This window comes from Tympanuchus pallidicinctus, unplaced genomic scaffold (genome assembly GCF_026119805.1).
Source record: "Tympanuchus pallidicinctus isolate F22 unplaced genomic scaffold, pur_lepc_1.0 scaffold8, whole genome shotgun sequence".
NCBI classification, from domain to species: Eukaryota; Metazoa; Chordata; class Aves; order Galliformes; family Phasianidae; genus Tympanuchus; species Tympanuchus pallidicinctus.
The window spans coordinates 21,042,472-21,066,829 of NW_026294802.1; the positions used below are offsets into that span (position 1 = coordinate 21,042,472).

The 24,358-nt window shown below is 35.9% G+C and overlaps 1 protein-coding gene across 1 annotated transcript in view; it reads left to right on the forward strand.

Moving 5' to 3' along the window:
* POC1B (POC1 centriolar protein B) overlaps positions 1 to 23,987 on the forward strand; it is a 40,401-nt gene extending 16,414 nt beyond the window's left edge. Inside the window, exons 8-12 of the mRNA XM_052668544.1 lie at positions 63 to 131; positions 2,001 to 2,153; positions 6,183 to 6,269; positions 21,513 to 21,695; positions 22,916 to 23,987. Coding sequence (XP_052524504.1) covers positions 63 to 131; positions 2,001 to 2,153; positions 6,183 to 6,269; positions 21,513 to 21,695; positions 22,916 to 23,020 — 597 coding nt within the window. The 3' untranslated portion in view covers positions 23,021 to 23,987. The remainder of the gene's footprint in view (positions 1 to 62; positions 132 to 2,000; positions 2,154 to 6,182; positions 6,270 to 21,512; positions 21,696 to 22,915) is intronic.
* Positions 23,988 to 24,358: the final 371 nt, after the last annotated feature.

The window sequence follows — 24,358 nt, forward strand, 5'->3', positions numbered from 1 at the left end:
GTATTAAAATACTATGACTACAGTCATAGCATTTTACTCTGCTGTTTTGTTTTTTCCTTCAGGGACCTGTCCTTTCTGTGGCCTTTTCAAAAGGTGGTGAAAAATTTGCCTCAGGTGGAGCAGATGGTCAGGTTTGTAGTGTAGTCTTTTGAAATTAAATGTCTTCTCAATGTTTGCTACAGTTAATGTTAATTAGAGTATGCTGACATTCTTGGCATTTTGTCTAAGAATGTGTTATCCTAAAGTTAAATTTGGGTAGAAAACTGGTAAATATGTTATTTAAAAACTTATGCTTAACTATGTTGGATTGGATATTATGAGAAGGAGATAATAGGTATTTCTCTCCAGGTCATTTGATTTACTGTAACAAAATGGTTTGTAATTGTTGCAGTTCAGTGTCAAATAAATAGGTTTTTTGCAAATAATATTAATTCATACACACTCAATTTGTTTTTCTCTTCTTTTAAAGTCACTACTTTGTTTTCGCTTGATGTTTCAGGCAGCACCCTTTCTAGAAATGACTTGAAAGCATTCAATATGTATTCCTTGAGCCACTAGTATAATCTTTTATTTTCTTTATTGAAGTTTTCATATGAGATTTTTTTCTCTGTCCGAAGAAAATTTTGATTCTTAAGGAATCCTGAATTGTCTTTATTCTCATGAGCACTTTCTTGGAGCCTAACAATCTCAATAAGGAATTGGATGGATGACCACAGCCAGAGCATTGCACGGTGTCCAAGTGAAGGCTGGTGATGTGTGGTTTCCCCCAGGGGTCTTTCTTGGGACCAGTACTGTTAAATATCTTTATCAACAATCTAGACAGTGGGATTGAGTGCATCCTCATCAGGTTTGCTGATGATACCAAACTGAATGGTACAGTTGATGCAATAGCAGGAAGGGATGCCATCTGGAGAAACCTGGACAGACTTGAAAACTAGGCCCACATGAACTGAATGGGGTTCAACAAGGCCAATTACAAGGTGTTGGGTCTGGGCAACCCCAGATATGGGTGCAGACTGGGAAGAGAACTTGAGATCAGTCTTGTGAAGGACTTGTGGGTTCTGGTGGATGAAAAGCTGGACATGAGGCAGCAATGTGCTCTTGCAGCCTGGAAGGCCAACTGCATCCCAGGCTGCATCAAAAGAGCAGCCAGTAGGGTGAGGGAGGTGGTTGTTCCTTTCTTCTCTGCCTTTCTGAGGCCCCACATGGAGTACTGCATCCAAGTCAGTGTCCCCTGGCACAAGAAAGGTGTGGACCTGTTGGAACAGGTTCATAGGAGGGCAGGGAAGATGATCAAAGGGCTGGGTTATTTATAAAGAAAAGTTGAGGGAGCTGGGCTTGTTCAGCCTGGAGAAGGGAAGGCTCTGGGGAGACCTCACTGTGGCCTTTCAGTACTGCTCTAAGCGATTAGTGGAAGATGTTGAACTTGAAATGAGCTTGTGACAATCCATCTACTTAAGATTATACTAGAAGTATGGTTTAGTCTTACTGGAATTTCTGCTTATACGTTTGACCTTTCTGATGTTTACATATTTTTGCTTTTTTTCTAAAAAGCATTTTTAATATTTGCTGTAAATACTCTTGCTCTTACAAGCGAGTGATTTTTAAGTCAGACCATGCAGAATAGACCATGCTCCAATCTCTTTTTTATTTTTTTTTTTTTCTAATTCAGAGGATAACTAGAAGAAATCAACATTGGTCTTCTGGAAATTGCCATCTTCTGCTAAGTGTTATGAACTTTTTTGAATTAATTTTTCTCAGTATTTAGAAACATTTATTTAAAGACAAGTATTTAAAGACAGAAATCACGAAACTTATGCTAAATTTAATTAAATGACTTACATTTCCAATTATTTTGTTACATAAAAGAGATGCTATGCAGAAATGTCTGTATTGTAGAATAGACCAGGCTTGTTCTGATGTTATGATCTATTGATGCTAACAACTATCAGTGAGTAGACTCAAAATAGTTATTTGCTGACATAGTGGCTTTTTTACAGGTATTATTATGGAAAACCAACTTTGATTCATTTGATTATAAAGAAGTTCTTAAACACCACATTAGAAGAATACAGACTGATGACCCTCCTCATCTTCTTGATATTTACCCAAGATCACCTCATCTCCATGATGAAAAGCTTCAGTCAGTTGAGGTGAGTGTAATAAGTGCTCCAATATAGGAAACTGGAAACTTACTTATAAACACCATCTGTGTAACATTTATAGTTAAATGTAGTCTGTATGTACTGGAAGACTTTTTGTTGCTGTGTACAATATTTTGGAAGCAATCATAGCTTACAAATTCATGTTAACATTACTAGGCTAGATATAATCCTATAGAATTCCTTTCACGTTTCTTGTGTAGGTCTGTATCCTTCTAATTAGAAAAAAAATGCAGACAGGTAGTCTGATTTCTACTGAAGTACCATACCAAACTGTTGCAGAAGATATCTGAATCTTCAGTGAGCACACAAAGTAGCATTGTTACTGATATTCAGAAACTAGATCGTCATAAGTTGCCCCTCTTTCCAAAACCTTTAGATGTTGTGAGAAGATCTCGTTATTGATGTGAAAAAGTATCAAGCTTTTCTAGGACAGTGGAGTTCTTTCGTGTCATTATGACATAGTAGGTCCATGTAGTCTGATTTCCTGCATCTTGTTCTGCAGATGCTTTGCTGTCAGGTCTTCTATTAGGAAGCTTTAGAAGTACTGGGAGTTGGGGAACCAAAATGGTATGTTGAATACTGCCAGTTTGGAAAATCCTATTGTCAGGTTGTCTGATAGTTAAGCTAAATAGGTGAACACTACAGTGCTATAGACAAGACAATTGTTTGTGCATAAATCACCATGAATATGTTTGTGACTGCCTTTGGTAAATCTGCATAGCTTTTACTTGGTGACGATTACGTACATTTTTATATCTTTGATATTCTCCAGATGTCTCTACTGTCCAAAAGTTGAGTCCAGTATATAGATCCATTAATTATTTGACTTCTGTCATTACTAATAGGGACCTATACAAATTCACCATTATCTGTTTTTTATTCAAATAGAATGCTGCTATGGTATTTGTTTCCTTCTCTGACTTTTCAAAGATTTGAACTTGACACTGAGAGGTGCCACTGTGTGCCTCTGCAGGCATGTTTGCCTTTCCCTATTGAATGGGCCTGAGCATGAAGACAGTACCACTACACCCTTGTAGAAAGCGCAGATATTCAATCTGAGTATTATAAAGATTGAAAATATTTTGGTGGAGGTCAGGAACCCCAAAAGAATCCATCACTAAGTATTCTCACTTATCTGGTTTGTTGTCAAGTTAGATGTGAAACTTTCTGATCATGGTCAGAGTAAGAGCAGGGTAATTTTTTGTATGACAATTTGATAAATAAACTTCTCTCATGGACAATGATGAATCATTGCAAGGTCAATGAATGAAGTGTAAGTCCTGTTTGTAGCAGCCTTCAGTATCAAGGGTCAGTGTTTGAACAAACTCAGCCACAGCATTTACCATCACATTTAAACTACCCTTCCTGCATCAGCAGCTTGCTTCAGGATCTGTTCAAATTGCATACACTTGAAAGCACTTAAATGCTAAGAACACAGGTTAATTTATATAGTTTCAGGGTTTGGTTGAGTTCTTTTCAAGTTGATTTTTCCAGACTACTCAAATGCTTAGCAAATGAATGCGTATTTACTAAAGCAATCTTCCTCCTTGATTCCAGGCAATCAAGGAGATCTGGAAAAGTGTTGAATTCAGGCTACAGACAAACTAAGGTTCACAAGCACCTAGTTATCTTCACTAAAAGAGCAGATAAGGGAAATCTGATATTTGAATGTCAGGAAATTATTTACAAGCCTGTTTTGATGGATTTAGTTTAACCTATTGTCTGCATTTCTGCATGGTTGTAACATTTGTAGCATTTTACAGGCTTCTGGGTAAGCTGCTCCTAGGGAATGTAGTAGTCTGAATTTTAAGACACAGCTTTGAAATTCATATTCCTGACTTATAAATCTTTATGGCTGTTGTTCAGTTGCACTGCATCTATGCAATTCTTGATTATTCAGGAAACAATGCACTAGGATCTGCTTCACTTTTCTAAAGCTTGTGACCATTGCAATTATTCAGACAATTCGGAAATAAAAGTAAGTGACTTGAAGTACTCACTTTTCTCCATTGACCATAGAGGTAATCTTGGATGACCAGTTCAAATACAACAGTATGTCTAAGTTTAAAATGAGGTGAACCCCAGTCACTGTCTCCTTTATGAGCTAAGGAGCTTTTGAGGGTATTTGAAAATAGTGTGTTCAATCAGTAGCACAGTTTTACTGCAGTATTCTGAAAGATGCGTTCCACTTGGAAAAGTGGCAATTATAGAAAGTGAAATTTCCATTAACATGTAAAAATCCCAGTGCTATCTTTTTTTTAAAGATATGTGGAGTTTCCATCTTCAGCACGATAATCTAATGTTAATTTAGTTTCTCATTAAAATGTCAGTGTACTTTCAGTTGCAGATATTTTCACAGATGTTAGAAATCCACATGTACACTAGATGGCAGTAGAAATAAGAATATATGGCTACTGCTTGTTTGCCTTGAGAATTCCAGTCTATGAAAAAAACAAGGGTTAATCAAGTTCAAAGCAAAATTTTTTCTGTATGTTTGGAGAGACTATTTAACAGCTAGCTGTATCACTTTTCTAGGAAATGTTTTGCATGAGTCATTTAGAACTTTATCTTTTAACTTAATTAATTTATCAATTTGCTATCTTTTTATTTAGCATCAATGTCTTCTTATGAAAGATGAACATTTTTTGTTTCTTTTCTTGTTTGATTTTTATGCACTTTAGAATGAAATAGATAGAATTAATGCCACCTCTGCTAAGGCTGCTGTTGGTATACTGATAAAAAGTTGAAAAAGGGAAAATGCATTTCTCTTTGCTACACCAGACTTCATGGTGTTTTGAAAGTCATCTAGTCCTTCTTTATTTCAGTCTTTACAAAATAAACAAGCTTCCTTTTCACTTAACATATTTAGCACAAGAAGCTGGATGCATTGGGCTGTAAATCTCCATAACTGGCAGCACAACTTCTGGCCAACAAAATATTTGGCCTTCTTATAATGCGTATGTATACTAATTTTTCCATATATGAAAAGATTATCTGAGGGCAAAGAGAGTATCCTGTATTAATATGGTGCAGGTTTTTAGCTATGTGGTGCTGAACTATAAGGTTTTTTAACTGTGATAATCATGAAGGTAAGTTATAGTGTGAATGCTGTAAGTATACCAGCAGTGTACATGCTGCAAATCTCTGTTTTGGTGAAGTAAAAATCTGCAGAATAATTTTTAAGTCTGTATGTTTCAGCTGTAGTGAAGTGGGAACAATTTGGAGAACCATGGACAAACTAGAGCAGACAGCATGGGTGATGCAAACATATGACAGCTAAAGCTTTCTATAGTTTCTTTATTTGTCGTTACGGAGAACATAAACTGGCTCCAGAACTGAAAACCTACTGGCAGCGTTAACTTGGTATTCCATATAAGACTAGCTTCACTCTATTTCTACCCTGTGCTACAGAACTAACACTGATTCAGCTGCCTAAAATGGTTTATTGCTCTATGGAACACGTTTTGATACGGTATATATTCTTAAGTGTCTGTGTCAATTAAAAAGAAAGCAGTATAACTTAGCAGTAGCACATGTCAAAACTTGCAAAAACAATTTCAAATGAGTTGTGCAGTTTGGAATTTTTATGAATAATTCCTATTGTTCAGTATTTCAACAGCAGCATTGGTCACTTTTTTTTTTTTTTTTTTTTTTAATATTAAATGATTTTGAGGTAGCTGATCATGGTAAATCTATGTCAAGCTGGTATTTTTGATTTATTTTTTCTTGATTTATCATGAAACTAAATCTGCTATTGCTTAAGCTAAGAATGTTTGAGCTAGTTTTGAGGAAACAGATGTTTATAAAATATAAATAACATCTTTAATAAATGCATGTCTGGATTCTCTTTCTGTACTATATGATTGCATTTTATATTGTTGTGGATCAGCATCCTTCCTTTATTCTTAAGGCTTATTTTCAGCTTGTGGCGAATAGCAATTCCTCACTGAAGCTTTCAGTCTTATTTCCCTTCTTGTACTGCTGGAAATAATGAAGACTGTAATTAATTTTCAACAGGTCAACCCTACGTTTGATGTGGCTGATACACAAACAGTTGACCCACCTGTTGTAGAGATTAGTTCCTCTCCATCTTTTGGTACTCCGGTAAGTTGCCTTCTGAGCCAGAATGAAAGAAAAAAAGAAAGGAAAAAATAACACTGCTTAGCTAGCTTAGCTTTAACTAAAGATGTTACTGATTTTTTTTTTTTTTTTTGTATGAATAAAGTGCAGTTTTAATAAGTTGTTGACTGTTCAGAGCTCAGTATTCCACCTTCTCAATGTAAGCTTTTTTTTTTCACAGTTCCCAAGGCTAACCAGAAGATGGTGTAATAGTGAAGCTTCCACGTTATACTAGGAATTTCATTAATGTTCTAAGCAGAAATTCTAATTAGAAGCCCATCTTAATTCTATCTAGATATTGTTGTTAAAATCTCTGCCTTTTTCTCAGACAATTTTTGTAGCTGTCCTGAGCTTCAAATAATGAGAAACATAGAGTAGTTGCCTCACTGATGAGAATCCAGTAGAAATTCCAGTTTTTCCAGGGGAGAAAAAAAAGTAACATTTTAGGAGAGAAACATAGGATTAGTTCCTTCTAGTGTTAGCTTTTTGTATGACATTGTTAGAGCATGTGGGAGGAGAAGGATGAAATGTTTTAACCATAGTTTTGCATGTGGGAGTAGAAATATGCTCTTCTAGTTTGAAGTCCTAGAAGATGTACTATTCTAGAATTTAAATGAAAACATCTTTTCGTTCTGAATCGTTTCATGGGAAGGTATGATTTGTATCTTGAGCAATTTTAATTACCATAACAAGAATTTGTGTAGCTGAGGGGTCAATACATATGAGTGGGCAGCAGGTGTGGTTTCTGCTGTTTTCCTTTGTTGTGAATGCTTTACAAAAAGGCACGTTGTGAGGATAGTTTATAAAATGCTTTAAGGTTGTTCAGTGAAAATCATGATAGAGGTTCACATCCTAAAATAAACCTTTCCTTCAAAAACAAATAAACGTAATAATTCAATGTGAGAGATGGTATTCAGGTCACTCCAAAAGTAATGCCTTTTATTTATTTCTGTGGAAACCACAATAGATACAAAGAGCACAATAACACTATTTGATAAAGCAGATTCTCAGCTACAAAACACTATTTTTCAACGTAGTCACCAGCATTAGGCAATTCACATGGATGAGCTGGTTGACACGCTCTTCATTTTATGGTGTGACAGCTGTGGAAGGCCATCCAGAATGAGGCTTGTCTTTCATGTCGCTGTTGCCACTGTTGAAACACACCACCCACTGCCTCACTGTGCTCACATCCACTGTTTGGTCTCCATAAAAATTTAGCAAGCATGGATGAGTGTCAATGTGTGCAATTTTTTCTGCGTTGAGGAATTCAGTGACACACCTTTGCTTCAGACTCACTTCTGTGTCAGATATGACTTTGTCAGACTGCCCTTCTTCTGCCATCTGTCATATGGCAACAAAATGTAATGGAATATTGGTGGGAAGATTCAACCTCTAATGCTATATACCACCAACATTCACCTCTGATGTTGTGGGTCAATATAAAAAAATAGGAGGCATTACTTTTGGAACAGCCCTGTAGCTCCATATATTTTAAGTTGCTGTAGTTGATGTGTTATGATTTCACAATACAATATGGATCTCTGAGATAATTTCAGTCAAAAGTAATTTGCGGACTCACAGATGTCTCTTTAGGAGGCTTGACAGATTAAGGATTGCAGTGGATAAAATTTATTGATTGTCAATTCAAAATATGCCTTGTTTACTACTTCCTGTTCTTGATACTGATCACAGAATCCAAATGTACAGCTGCACTGTAATTCTTTGTTATGTACCTATAAATCTACCAATCATTTAATCTCCTTCCTTAATCCATTTAATAGGAAAGCAGTTTATAAAATTTTATGCCCAGAACTCATTCTGGGATTAACTTGACTCGCTACTGACAGCATTCTCTTCATTTCAGTATAGTTGGCTTTACGTTTTTTTATTACAAAAATGTTGCTTCAAAATTCATATTCATCTCTTTTGACAGGCAGTAATCACTATGTTTTTGTTTTTGCATTATCTTCATCTCCTATTCAGCATTGGTTCCCACCTTTCTGCATCTCAGTATTCAGTCTGCATATTTTGTCTATCTAGTGTTATTTCTGCATCCTTGCAATTCAGACTACAGACATAAGGACAACTGCTTTATCTTCCGTATTTTTTCTTCAGCTAACTTTCCCCTCCAGCACAGTAAGTAATACTTTGCAAGACTCTGGCAACCTTATCTGGTCCTCCCTGCTGTATGTCATCTTACCTTTTGAGTTATCATTCCATTCAGTATCTGTGTACCTTACCTACATTTGTTGTTTGTGGAATGATTACCTATTTCTTAATTGGGTGAACCATCCAATCTCTTGGTTGCTTTCATCTGAAGCTATCTCGATTTCCCTAGTATGTAGAGCCTTCATGTTTTCTTTCTAAAAGTCAAATGCAGAAGGGAGATACTGGATTTCTTCCCATCCCACCTTCACTGCCAGCTCTCCCTCCTGGATACTATTTGGCATCGTGTGAATGGTACTGTGTTTGTGTATCTGTGTATTGGAAGACGTCATCAGCCTCTAATGAAGCTCATTTTCTTCCCTGATGTGTTACCTCCAACATCATGCTGAACCTCTGGATTACTCTTTTCCTACTGATTATCAAAGATAATATAACTGTATACTATTTTCTTTGGAAACTTGTCAAGACGTATCAAATCCACTTGTGGTTTTTGGTCCTACATTCACTGGAAGAACTCTTTTCTAGGCTCTTGCTCTTCTGATAATTGAAGTTCTTAGATCAGGTTATCAGATTATCTTACAAAAGACCGGCGTTTACCTACTTTATTCTTTTTCAGTCATTTTTATTTAGCTTAAGCAATTCTTCATCCATTCTGGTTTATTTAGAGAGGAAAAAATACACTCTGTACTTACGTATCCTTAAAGATTCTTGATCAGTGCAATTGGAGGTTTAGGTTGGATATCAGGAAAAGCTTATTTACAGAAAGGGTTGTTAAGCACTGCAATAGGCTCCCCAGGGAGGTGGTTGAGTCAGCATCCTTGGATGTGTTTAAAAACCATTTGGATGTGGTGCTCAGGGACATGATTTAGTGGAGGGTTGTTAGAGTTAAGGTAGTATGGATGGGTTGTAGTTGGACTCGATCTTAAAGGTCTTTTCCAACCTGAGCAATTCTGTGATTCAATGGCAGGGCCCTAAGGAGAATTTGCACAATATTTTGGCAATTCCCTGGGCCACTGGTGGTAGCCAGCCTTTTTTCAAATCACTGTCTTAAGTATTTAAAGACAGACTTCTCTAGAACAAATGAAAAGCTTGTGTAGGATCTGTGATGAGTTTCCCCTAGATCCCTGAACGATCTCCAGAGAGAATGGACATCTGTACCAAACTGTGTAATGTTTTGTTGAAGCAGAGAAGTATACCTTTTCCTCCCTTCTGTACAGATAGATTGGAAAGGACATCTGAAGTAATTTCATCTGTCCCCTGCCTTAAAGCAAGGCTAATTTGGATGAGGTTCTGCAGGGCCTGGTCCAGTTCTTTTGTGAGCATGTGTAACAATGAAGGTCATGCCACCCATCCAGGCAGTTTGCTATGATGTTATACTGGTGAAAATATTTGTCATAATATGTAGCTAGAGTTTCCCATGTTCCAATTTATCTGTTGTCCCTAATTCTGTCACAGTGATTTTCTCATAAATTTTTGGCTCAATCTTCTTCACTTTTCACCCGTTAGATATTTTAGGTGGCAGTGAGATCTCCATGTGGCCTGCCTTCTTTGAAGCTGAGCAAACCTGGTTCTCAGCCTCTCCCTGAATTTCACGTGTTTCAGCCTCTTATCTGTCTTGCTCTTCTCCCTCTGGATTTGCCCAGAATGTCAGTATCTGTCAACATACAATCTTGTACTGAAATACCAAACTGGACACAACTCTAGATTGTTAAGGTGCAGCTTCATACTATAGTTGTTAATTATTTACAACTACGCAAATTATTAAACTCCAAGCAGCACATCTTTTCAATATTTGTACAAAGTTATATGGTATAGGGCCAGTTATTTTCAAACATAGTGAATAGTATGCTTTTGTCTAAGATCCAAACTGAAGCAACTTACTTCGTGAACATAGAAATGGGAACATAGTCATTGTGTCAGTGTAATAACTTAAATGTAATTATCAGTACAGAGCTACTTTCTTTTGAACTGTAATCACATTTTAAGAAATCCTCAATATAGTCAATTAAGTCAATATACTGGTATTTTCAGCAAAATGGCTTTTTTAAGCTATTTTTTTAGCTAATTTGATGATTGATTTACTTGTTTCCCGTCTGTTACTGAAATGTATATAAAAACAAGCAAACAAGCTGTATATTCTACGTAGCTAGTTTGCATAATGCCCTGGCTTTTCTGATGTTAAGAGTGTTTATATGTTGCAGTTATTGAAACTGAGGTATATGCTAGCCTTTTACGCTGTGAAAACTTTCCCTGAACTGGGGTCAATGTTTTTGGGGCTACGTGAGTGGGTTCTTTTTCACCTCTATCTCACTGAAGACCCTGAAAACATTACTGCCCCTCTTCCAACCACTCTTTTCTGTGTGTCAAGCTTCTTAACATTGCCTTTGTTTTTTGAGCTATTGAAAAGGAAAAAATGGAGGTCTTGTTTCCCTTTTTTTTTTTTTCTTTTGGTATGTAAGCCAATACACTCATAACCTCCGGTCCCTGATAAGCCGTTGGGAACAAGTGAAAGTTGATGATGTCTCAGTAGTTTTTACTGACAGCAGCAGGAAATCACTGTAGAGGCTCTCTAATGTTCCATCCCCTGACCTTGCTCATGTAAACAGGATTTGGAGGAAGCAAAGCAATGTACTGTAATGTGGAAGTCAGAAAGTCTGCACTGGCTGTGAGACGTTTGCTGTTCTTTCTTTTCCAGTACTGGTTAACACTGAAAGAAAAATGTGCTTTTTATTTATTGCAGTATGGATTGTTAAGACTGTAGATTAGTTATTAGAAGGGGAAAGATTGTTCCTGTTTGAGACAAAAGGAACATGCTGTGTTTTAATATAGGAAGTGACCAAATAAATTCTCCCCAAAACTTGTAAAATATTCAAATAAGAATGTGTAATTTTTATTCCTTGAGATCAGACATTATTAGCTAAGCTGTCTTGCCTATGTAGTAGGCCTCTGGATGCAAAAAGAAGTATCTATATTCTCAATTTATCCTATACACGTGCCTTCCTTGGTATGTATTTCAGTGGCTAGGTATTTTTGACAAAATTTTTAATGACTGTATTTTGAGTACAACCAAAAAATAAACAACCCCATGTAAGTTGTGAAGTGTGTCAGCAATTACAAATGCAAAATTTGCATCTAGTTCTTCCATCTCTGTGTATATTAAGGTTTACAGAACTATCCTTTTCGTGGCAACTTCTTTTGAAAAAATCTTCATGGAATATTGTACTTTCCTTAACACAACTTTAGAATTCTAACAAAGAGAATGACAAAAGAAAATTTATCTTAAAACCTAAAAACACTGCATGTTTTACTTACTGTACAACTTCAAATATATTGTGATTTACATCCTTTCCTAGCTCTAGTCTTACGTGGAAATAAACACCAGCCCTCTTCAATAAGTTTAAGGAAAAGGGAAAAAGAAGAAATGAGAAAACAAGAATTTTTACAGCTAGATGCAGCTGTTATGTAGGTTAGTATACTAAACTTTAAAAGAATCTTCCAACACAAATGCCAAAAGAATGAAGCAAATGGTATATTGACCAGTGAAATTCTAAACTTTTAAATGTCTTCATAGATGTGCAGGTATGTTTAGAAAAAAATGTGTGTTTAATCCTAAAGGAACTATGATTTAATAATACTAACCTAAAATAACAAAGGTCAAGACACATAAAAGTGAACTCAGTGTTCGCAATAAAAGAAGAAAAAGATTCAAGTGGCCCTTGCATTTTGCAGTGGTGATGTTTTACCACAGCATGTAACTGCAGGTTTACAGGGATAGAACAGGAAATGTGCTAATGTGCTACATAATTAGGTAATAATATATGTCTTGATGTTCCCTAATAGGATTCATTATATTCTTTGAGTGAACTGGAGCTTCAGAGAGTTGAGTTTTCACTGGAGACAGAATTCTGAACACTAGAGAGTGCAAGAATATAATATTTCTTATACTGTTTTTTAACCTGCTTTCCCAGGGAAATGTAGCTTATGAGTTTATATTGCTTATTTGTCTATCTGTGTCTCATCTCCCTAATAATTCTTGAATCAAATGTTTTTATGAACCAGTTTTGAAATCAGGAGCCGGCAGAATAAAGAAACTAAAGTTAGTGCTGCCACTAAATTAAAAACAGGTGGGATGCTCTGAACCCACTGATGCTGGACTAAGCATGGGCTAACTGCAGGTGAACTGTCCTGTAAGAGTGTCACTGTACATATGGAGGGAGCTACAGTAGGACAGGAAGTTCAGAAGATGGACCTAACAGAAATCCCTCCTCACCACTCCACTGTAAAAGATTAAGCTTCAGTATTTATTTTTTTCACAAAGCAGTTAAATTATGTTTCCATTGCCCCACAGTGATATTGTTTACAGGTGCTGTTGCTGGACTTTTGGTACCATTTTTTGACATTATGGGCTTGCTGTAGATGACTTTGAAAACTGGCAGTATTTTGCTTTGTCTGAGGTCTTAGTCATGGCAACAGCACAATGCCTCAGGAATGCTTCAGGTTGATCCACGTCTTTATATTGTTCTTTCAGCAAATCAGCACTTTTCTGGGAACTGGGGGCCTGGAAGTTCCAGGTGTTATTTCTGCTTCAACTTCCTGAGATACTGTACTTGTCTGTTCTGACCTTGTCTGCCAAAGTCATGTTTCCCCCTCATATCTGCTGGGAATCCAAGCTGTATTCACGGTTCTCACAGCTGATTCTGAGGCATGTAGAAAATGCTTGACAGCTATCAGCCCCCACATCCAATAACAACTGGTTCCTTCCTCTTCCTGGGGAAGTGTAACATCCTCTGAGCAGAACTATCCCCTGAGGAATGCACGAACAGCAAGCAAGCCTTTCACACAGGAAATTGCTACTATTGCACTTGCAGAAAAGTGTCTCTGTCACTTGGATTGTCAGTCTATAATGAGCTTCCTGCTGACCTAGATGATGATTTACTACTGATCTGAGTGCCATTTGTGAATCATTTAGCTTAATGGAAGTAAATGAAGTTAGCATTCAGTAGCTCTACTACTGTAAACATCTGTTATAATTTTTTTTCATTCATTAGCACAAGTTAAGTTTTGAACTTCTTAGTATTCATGGCACTTCAATAATTCTGAGATCCCACATTTTCTAAGACAGAGAAACAAAGGAATGTTTGGCTTGATTCATAGTGTGTGATTCCCTTAGAAAAGGTTACAAGGTTTTATTTTTGTTTATCTTAAACTGAGTAATAAATTTGTGCCACAGATGAAGCATGACAGAAAAGGTGATACTATGCTCTTGACTTATTCTATGTTCTTAAGTATTACTGGAATCTAAGTTTGGCACAGTGTGCTTTCAAATTAGTTGTGCAATCTTGAATATAAAATTAAGTATTTATAATAAATATGCTATTAAAGTGATTAATGCAAGTTTGTTACTAAAGGAAATGCTTTAATTGTGTTTAAATCTCTTCTTATTTTTCTAAATAACGGGGCTTGAATGAGTGCTACCAAATTCTATTTATCACTGAGATTACAGTGATATCTAAACAGGATACTTTCTGCTAGTTTGCTGTGAGAGTTTCTTGCTCCATGTGAGATTATGGAAACACTGAGTTGCTTAAAATGGGACTTGCAGAGACTTTTAAAATAAAATTCAGTACAAGAGCAGAGATGTTTTTCATACAGGTCTCATCCAGCAGATGTTTGATGCAGAAAAAAGTGTGAAAACCTTTTGGTTTCATCTTCCATTTAAACAGTTCTGAGGTCGGAAATTAGGTAGAACAATGCTAAAGGATGATCTCCCAGTCATTTTATCTTAACAACTGTTTTTGTTTGTTCAGTTGCATCCAAGTCAATTCCCTGATCTGCTTAGCTATCCAAACACTAATATCAGCACAAAAGAAATAGTGGGAAAAATGATGTGGATATTAAATAGGTTAGTGCTGGCTGTAACTCAGTTTAAGTTAACGAGTGTCTGTTGAGCCCATGTATTTAGTCTCAAGAAAGACCAGCTGAAGTGATTGTACTGTAGCACTTACAGATGTATTATATGCATGGCACCTCTGAGCATAACCTTTCTTAAGATACTGCCAGGGAGAAGATATGAGCAAAGCAGGTGGTGGTGGTGGCTTCCTTTTGTTGAGGCAGTAGGTGACTTGGGTTCAGTTCTCCTTTGCAGCTTTAGAGGGTTCAGCCTGCTTTCTTCCATCTGTGTGGCTCTACCTAAATAGCAAGAAATGAAGACAGAGACTGAATGGAAAAGATTACTTTTCCAAGCAGTGATTTGTTCTTACAGATGTTTTGCCATTTCTTACACATTGCTTTGGAAGTATAGACACAGAATTTCTGTCACGTTTTTACCAGTGTAATGTAACAGTATAATACTACCTCTTGCTCTAGCTACTTTCAGGTAGCTAAAATTATATTGAGGCTACTGTAGTTCTTCACTCAATCATCTCACTCAATCACCTAATCATATTTGATTTTATCATTTCAATCAGTTACATATTATGATACTGTAATTCTTTTCCAAAACGTCTACTTTCCAGTCTATGATTTGATAGCACCTTCATCTCTGCGATCTTACCCTTGAACATGATGTTGCATTTGGATGGTTCAGTGAAATCCGTTTGCCAGACAGCCCTGACTGTTTTAGATAGCAGTTTCCAGTATATCTCTTTTACATCATCTGCTAATTTCCTGTTTCTCGTCTTTTTTTTTTCTTTCTCAAATCATATTGATTTGTATTATGTTATGTCTTAAGTATTTGCTAGTTATGTTGTAAATCAACTTCTCAGTGTTTTCCCTGACATTATTCTCAAGCCAATTGTGACCTCTGACAGCACAGTTATCCTGTTTATCCTTTCTAAATATTGATGGATTGTTAGCCTCCCCATTCTCTTGGTATTTTTCCAGGATAAAAGCAAAAAAAAAAAAAAAAGCAATACCATTAGCCTACCTGTCAGGTTATTTTAAAACCATTGAGTACAAACTGTGTAACCCAAGCTTTAAAAATATTTGCATGCAGTGTAAGTTGTTTAACAGTTATTCTGATTATGGTTGAAATCAAGAGTATTTTACCATAAGTGCAATTACTGCATTCATGTTCTGACTAAAAAGAAGGTTAAATTACCTTATTAACCACTTCAAAAAAAATTCTGCATCACTCTCTAACATCTCTAGCTATTAGGGGTATTATTGCTAGGATTTCTTTTGGTTCTGATATTTGTAAAGTACAAATACTCTTTGAGTGACAGAAACAGTGTATGCCAACTTCCTACATATCTATGTTGCAAATGTTGTATTTGATGCTTTCCCCTTGTTTTGCAGTAATTGTAAGTTCTATTTCTCATGTATGCATTCTCTGGTCTCCAATAATATGTAAACTTGTGCCAGATCCTTTCTCCCAGTGGGAGTACTTATTGATTTTTCTCCTTTAGCTCGCAATCTATTCTTAGGAAACTTATCTGAAATCAGTTCTTTAAGATACCACTATCATATTCCTCTGTCAGACCCTTTAAAGTCTGCAACAAGTTCAAAATGTAGAAATGAAGTGTGGGGACAGCCAGGCAGAAATGAGTGGACTAAAATGTCCTTTTTATTGCTCTTAATTCTAATGGCTATAGAGTTCTTGCTGATGCCATCAGTTATCCCAGTCTGCTGCATTTTGTCATTTATAGTTTATGGTCATTTGTGTGATTCTGCTAAGTTGTGAAAACCAACAATACTTTTTATGTGTCTGTGAGGACTGTAACTCCCCAAGAGGAACTTGGCATTTAGGATTGGAATGCTAGCTATTGATCTGGGATTATAGTGCTAACTACTTTCATTTTTATTTTCATTTTAACATCCTTTCATGTACAGTATGTGGTACACAGCAGTGTTGTGTGTCTTCTTCCATATTCCAGAGTGCGTGGCATCGCACATGCTGACTAGACCACTACCTGTCATAACTGATACTATACAATTGATTACTCAGTGTTTAGCTCTCCTGTGCTGCTGAAAGCATACAGTTGGCCTGAATCAAATAAAAATAATAAAGGGAATATAACACCTTTGTCTGGTTTACATGCCTTTTAGCATGGTTGTTTTTGTATATCCCAGTGCAGTTTTTCGTTAGTGGCAGCTACATATCTTTCTATATTTTTCTTTCAATGCAATTGAAAGTTTTTCACAGTAAGGGTAGTGAGGCACAGGCACAACCTGCCCGGAGAGGTGGCATCTCTAGTTGGCATAGGATGTTCATTGCTTTTTATTGTTGTTATTTTTCTGTTGTTAGCATTATTGCTTATTTTACAGAGCAACAATCCTCAGTTTCCTCTAAATGCCAGCCAACTCCTTAATTAGACCATTTTTAAAGGATAGTGGTTCTCCCTTTACAAATTGCATAGCTACAGAACTTAGCTACTATGAGAATTTCATGTTAAGGGTTAGGTTTATCCAAATCCAGGGAAACACAGCTTAGCTATTAAGTTTTTGTGGATCCCTTTAGTGGATCCGACCATGCAGGGAATTGTCGACATTAGAAATAAAATTCAATTAAAAAAAAAAAAAAAAAGGAAACTTCAAAAAATAATGTTTTCTGCCTTTACAGCTTAAGTATTTCTGATAATCTAAGAATTTAGGAAAAGCTCAGGGAAATATTATTTGCTTCTAGCTGCATGTACGCAAATATTAATGGACTGCTATGATCTGTTATTGAGCAGTTTAAATTAATTTTTTGTACTTCTTTGGAAAAAAAGCTTTTTTTTTCGATGTTCTCTTGACAAGAAGGGAATATGGAACGAATTATTTGATTCGTTTACTAGATTCTGAACATGTGGAATTACTGTCTTTCAGCTTTTTTTCTGACCAGCAGCAATGGTAAATAAAGCTATTGGGGAAAAGCTGACATAGCAAAACAACATAGCCAGTTTTCAGTATATGTTTGATAAAACACTGGTAATGCACAATGTGATTTATTTACATAAAACTTTAGTCTGTCGAGCCTGTGAACAGAAATGTTTAGTCTTTTATACTGTTACAGCAATGCTAAATTTAACATAACTGTAATCCTGGTAAAAATGAATCTGATGAATCAGTTCATTCCTGTAAGGGCATCAGGATTTCCACTAATTTTGCATTGATGTTTTTAAAAACAAATCAGCAGGTAGTTTTTATTGTATTGTACTGACCTCTTGACCTCTATAAACTCAGCTGGCTTCAGATGGAATTTGCTGTTTTCATGGTTAAGAAAATGCTATCAGTGAAAATACACGTTTTGCTAAGGAACGTAGTTGGATAGTCTTGCCTGGTGTGCCAGCCGTGAATTTGTATCCTGATAGCACCAGCAGCCATGACTGGATTCCACGTACTACCAGTAGTGATGGCATTTGCATGGAAGAGTGAATATTTGCTTGCTAAATTGGATCAGTTGCATTTACAATAAGTATTTTCAATTTATATGTTTGGATTCATTTAGATTGGACATTCTTTTAAGATCTAGAGAAGATTAAGGTGTGTAAGAAACTATGAAAGCCTTTGAATTAAATGTGAAATCCTGTATTGTGAGTTGTTCTGAAAGCGTTCTGCTCAAACTAGAAATGTTTGGTTGAACTTTTTCAAGACAAGCTGCATAGTTTATATTATTGCCTGAACACAAAACTTCCATTAAAGTTTGCAAATAAAATATATATCAGAACAACCACATCAGATAACAACGGGCAGAGAACTGCAGTCTGACACATGGCAAGTTTTTGCTGTGCTTAATGCTGATTCATGTGCGTGCAAGAGAAGAGAGGAAACCATGAGTGCTGTCATCAGCTGAAACCAAGGGGAAGTTTCCTGCAGTAGAAACTGATAAAACAGACTGTGATTTAGCATGCTTGGTGTTAGTCTACTAGATTAGAGAACTTTATTTTTTTTTTATTTTTTGTGGATCATTTCTTCATTCAGAAAATAATTTCAAAGCACTAGAAACTATCTGCCTCTAGTTATGGCCTGCCAAAGATACATACATACATACGTGCGTACGTTCCCCGGTATGGTTCACTTCAGCATATCCACAGTGAAACATTTTAGTTTGAGGGGTGGGTTCGCAAGATGGAGGAAAAAACAGTGATGACAATACCATCATTACTTCTCCTGAGAAACTTCCCATGATTAAAAACAAACAAACAAACAAAGAGAAAACCCAGAAAGTCAAGCTATGGTGAGATGGGAGACCGCACTGTCAAGTCTTTGCTTGTTGGTCTATTTTGAGCTCTAATGCCCTATTTATGACTAATTGTTTGTAGTTGTTTTAATCACAGTATCAGAAATGTTTTAGTATTAGCTGGCAAATGTGCCATGTGTTCAAAATTTAAAGCATTATTTTTAAAAAGCAGGCCATGCCAATTTTTGTGATTCATTAGGAAGCTTACCAATGTCACTTTTTCATATAAGCCCATCTTAATTATAAGATCATTAGGGTATTCATTTGGAAGCTGTTGTGTATATTTTCTGAATTCATAGAGCTCTTAGAAGGCTGAAGCCTAATGATTTTCAATTGAGTGACATAGACATGTATTATTTCCTACCTTCTTTCTCTTAATTTTTTTTTCTCTATAAATAAAACCACTCGGGCGCCTTGATATATGGATGCATTTTGCTCAAATTCTATTCTTATACATGATCTGTGAATGTTTCGTGGGAAAACATTTTGGAATATGCAGAGCTGATCAGATCACATGTAAGGATTTTTCAGAAATGGATTAAGTACCACCCACAGAGTTTTGTCTTATTTTGCTCAACAGAAAACAAAGATGAGCAATTATGGTTTGCTGCTTATGACATCATTTATAGGCTGAATTTAATTTTCTACTGAACATCCGCTTGGTAATGTCATGGTAATAACTTCCTATTGATTAATTAAATCTGCTCCTTCTCCTCCTTGTTTATAACTCACATGAGTTTGTCCAAATGTGAGTCTGTTTTATTACTAAAGAGCTATGAATGGAAACAATGTATAGATTTTAATTTTCTTCTTAGTTTGCTCCAAAGTAACAATTTTAAATTGTTACCTTATTCAAATTTATTCTCTTACAATAAGGAACAGCTCAGAAGTTTTACAGAATATCACGGGTTTTTTTGTTTTGTTTTTGTCTTCTTTTGTTTTTTAATTAGAAGGCATTTTTACAACACTCCTGGCAATTTATGTTATTTTTATGTACTTGAGAATTAACTATTCCTTAGGACACTGAATTTGCAAAGCAGTATGCCATAACCAAAGCCAAACAGTATTGGCTGGTGTTTAAATATAGTTACTTAGGTTGCCCCCAAAGTAACTACAACAGATACCAAGAACACAGTAGCATTGTTTGATAGAGCAAGACAGCCTCAAAACCCTATTTTTCAAGGTAGTCACAACCATTAGCTGTGCATTTTCACCAGCAATGAATAAGACCCTGCATGCAATGTTCATAAAAATCTGCACCAGCAGAGGCAACCCACTGTTTCACAGCTGCTATGACCGCGTTGTTGCATTGAAAATGTTGCCCATACAATCTGTCTTTCACTGGCCTTAACAGATGGAAGTCAGAAAGCACCAAATCTGGACTATACTGTAGGTGTGAAAGGACTGTCCAGCCAAGGCTGGCAATATGCTTCATGGTATTCAAACTAGCATGGAGGTTTTCAAAGGATGTCTACAAAAAAAAACATCGTACCAACTGGATGTTTTTCAGTGGCACTTTCAACTTTCCTTCCTCATTTGTCTGCATTTCATAAGGCACGTGATGATCAAGCAGGCAGTGTGTCCCACCTAAACTGTCTCCAGGCTGAGCGTACTCTAGAGAAAACATTCTTGGCAGAGAATCACCCAACTTGCTTCTAAGTCTCCCATGCCCTTGGCAACTCATCAACGTGCCTTGATAATCTTATAAAGGTTTGCCATTAATTCCATCTAATAATTTACATTCTACAGAATTATTTTAGAGACTTAAGAGGCAATTTTTAATGGTTCACAATGATTTTTAGATTTCCACTTGAAAAATCTATTCAGCGTTACAATGTAAGTATTTTGACTATGTTGTAGACATTGTGTATTTTAAACTCATCAGATAAGATAGAAATTTCCTTTTTTTTTTGCTCAGTGCATGAATACTTTCATCAGCACTCAAGATATTTCAGAGAAACTGCTAAACTGGAACTACTTATTTTATAACGGTTGCAGATATTGCAAACATAATTAGAGATAATAAAATGTGATTGTCTGTTTCTTTCAATTTTTGTTTATTTTTAAACTATCCGAAGGTAGAAGTTCGGAGAAATTGCAAAAGGATTAATAAATCAGGAAAAGTTTTTATGAGGGATCCTCTAAAGAATTAGTGATGATTTAACCTATCCTGACTCAAAAGGGCCTTTAAATCTTCAAGGCACAAATAAAAGCAGAAGTGATTGGGAAGATCATGCTCTTTCACTTACCCTGAAGCAATATTTATACAGCAAAGTTATTTCCCTCGTGACATGGTGTGGATCTTTTCTGTTTTCTTTTCCTGTTTCCTGAAGAAATTGGTTCTTAAAAAAGTAATGCAACTAAATAAACATCTAAAAGCTACTTTTTTGTTCTTTTAGCAGAAAACTCATACCAAAGAGAAATTTCATACCATGGAGTGGAACCCTTGTGATCATCCAGTCACATATGGAATTTTCATCCATATGACTGCTTTGAATGAATTCCTTTGTGAGCTAGAGCTATCTTTTTGAATTAAACTCAGGGCAGCAATAGTATTTGAGCTTTAATTCAAGCTCTAGTAGTAATGCATTTAGTTCTTCAATCAAGTACCTGAAAATTGTTTGTGTTGAAATCATTCGTAAAGACTGCTGAGATTTCTCAGTACATCGTGTGTGATTATTGCCTCATCTATCACAGCTGAAATTACCTGTTAGGTCAGAAGGAGTTGAAGTGTTATGAATTGGACGTGGTACAAGAAGCAAATCTGAAGGCCATTGTGTGTACATGTGTAAAGACTTCTAACAATATAAAAACAGATCTTTCTGCTGATTTTCGTGTATTATTCCAATTAAACGAAGACAAGGGCAACTGAATATTCAAACAGTGTTTCTTTATTTAAGGATGATGTCAGCAATGAAGATTTGCAGTATCCCTCTGCTTCGGTCTTGGCAACAAGTTCAAAGAGGAAGTCTGAGAATGAGAGCGAATCAGTTATGCATAATGTGGACAAGAAAATGGGCATCTCCCCATCCCTGGGTAATGCTCTGGAGAACATTGTGGAACAGCTGGATGTTTTGACTCTAGTAAGTATGCAAGGACAGATAGCACTCACAGTGGAAAATAACAATTTTATCAGTGGTGAAAAAAACAGGAACTATGCTCATAAATCAGAATGTTAAAGTCTGTAGGCTTCAATGATTATATAGTCAAATGACTGTTTTGTTTCTTGCCTTTCAGCAAACACTGATTGCATGTGTTGTGTTTCCTAAAGTCAAAGCTTCCTGCTATGAAATCGTAAAGATTATTACTGTGTTTTTAACTGTAGAAGAAAAAAATTCACTATTTTTCAGTAGTGAGATCTAATGTGGATTCGCCAGAAGCCAGTTGTTGTGTTGACATTGTCAAATTCCAGCTTGAACAGTCATGCATTAGTAGGGGATGAACAAAGTAAATTGGCAATGTACCGTTAAATCCTTCTTCAAACTCAGTGCTCAAGATATTGGCTTAGGTAGGAATCTATGCAGTGGATAATTCCAAGTGTCAGTGAAACAGCACACATGTTAGTCTCTGTCAGTAACTCTGAGTTGCTTGTTTGCAAAAGCACAATACTTATTTTTGCTGATCCAAATTCAGACAATTTGTCTTAATACATTACTTTATGGTCTGGAATGTATTAACATTAATCAGTAATAGGAGTGGTTAGGATTTTTTCTTAATTCTTCTGCAACGTGTATCTTAACTGAAGAAATATGTTTTGAAAAGTTTGGAGTCAAGGCATCAGCTGAAGATTATTTGTGAGGTAAGTTGCATTGGGAAGAAACTGTCAGCCTGTGTCTAGGAACCCACCCTTCTTGAGGAAGACGGTCTCTTGGAGAATGCCTTTTAATATTGCTTTTTTTTCACGCTTCATTTATTTTTTATATCTTTAAAGTTTCTTTCAGGATTTTGGAAGACATCATTTGGGGTCGCTGCTTATGGCAGTTTTTATATTGCAATATGGAGGCAGCTTTCACATAGTATTTCTGAGTAATTTTTATGTGCACATAAATATTATACACACACGTACAGCTTTTTTTTTTCATGAAAACAATTTAAAACCTTTGGACAGTCTTCATAGATAGAAATCCGTCATTCTTAAATACAGTTGTAAATAGTGGAGCAGCTAGGGCAAAGCCATCTTTAGGCTATTTTTTTGTTGAGTTATAAGGATTTTTTTAAATGTTACCATTTTGTACACTTTCATAGTACTGTGTGAATGATATAAAAACATACTAAAGCTATTGCTACTGTCCTCCTCACGCAGACAATTTCAATCCTGGAACAACGACTGACTTTGACTGAAGATAAGCTGAAAGAATGCTTAGAAAATCAGCAAAAAAATTTACCTCAGGGAAGACAGGAAGAATAAAAGATGAAAATGAACTGCATTGATTAGTATGTTTTGTATTTTCACAAGGAAATAATAAATGTTGCTTCGTTGGATTTGACTATAAGTGGAAAAAAATTCCTTTTCTTCTTATCAATGTAATAAAAACTGAAGAAAAAAATTTATGATATTTTAAACATTGGTAGCAAGCAGACACTCTGGTTATACATTTAGTAAAGTGTAGCCCAGCCAAAAGTAACATCAGCCAAAGGTACCATCAGAAGTAGTATCCCACTGAATGTTTTTAGTTACAGGTCTCTTATTTCAGCCTAATAAGATCTTTAAATTAAACAAGAAGATGTATGTTTTTAGATAAAAAACACTTGCCATGGAAGTGCACTATGCAGATTTTTCAACTCAGGTAGGGGCTGTGAACATAATGCTCATTGTTCTAAGGCAATATTACTCTAGCACATAAATTAAATAAGGTCCAAGTACCCCTATGTGCTTAAGTGCCAGAAGTTTTCTTTGTCTCTTATGGACTGTCAGATCTTTTACCATAAGCTTATGACATTTACTCTTCATCTTCTACATATTTTAGTGATGACTGCAAGATCTAGTGTAATAACTTCTAGTTACAAATATGAAGTCATGTAAATGTTGAAACAGTGATTGTATGTGTGAATTCAGATGCAAGACGTGCGGTGTTGCACTTCTCATCCAGCAGAATTCATTTTTCATTTTTCGTGAAATGAGAATTAGCTTCATATTTCTGAGGAGTACATCTGAACCAAACACACAGTGACTCAAAGTCTCTATCACAAATACAAAAGATCCCCATCCTCCAAGGACTTCCACAGGTGCTCACGTTTCTTGTGCTATGAATTCTCCTCATCGTTTAATGCGTTATGAATAATTAAGCCACAATCAGTAAAGACATTGTGTGAGTCAGTTTGCCATGTATAATGAATGTTGGTTTTATTTGTAATAAAAATGTGATTTTTAGAAAGGCGTAATTGTAGGTATTGTTCTTCAGTAGAGAACATCTCTGCTTCTTTATGTCTACCTATTACCTTTTTAAATGGCAATTTAAACACCTTTTGTATATCCACAATCAAAAGTAAGTAGTCATCCCTTCCTGCAACTTCGCGTTTTGTAAGTTGAAAAAATAGGACACTTGAAATGGGGGGAGCATCTTAATCCAATTCTGCAACTGACCGTATATAGATAAAGCCCATTTCCCAAGCTGAGCCTCATTAACATCAATAGAATTCAGCTGAAGTACAGGAGTACCATGCAAACACCACTGCAGTTGGAGCCAACATAATGAGCAGTCAAATGTTCTCTTATAACTTTTTATTTTCTCTTATAGTACACCTT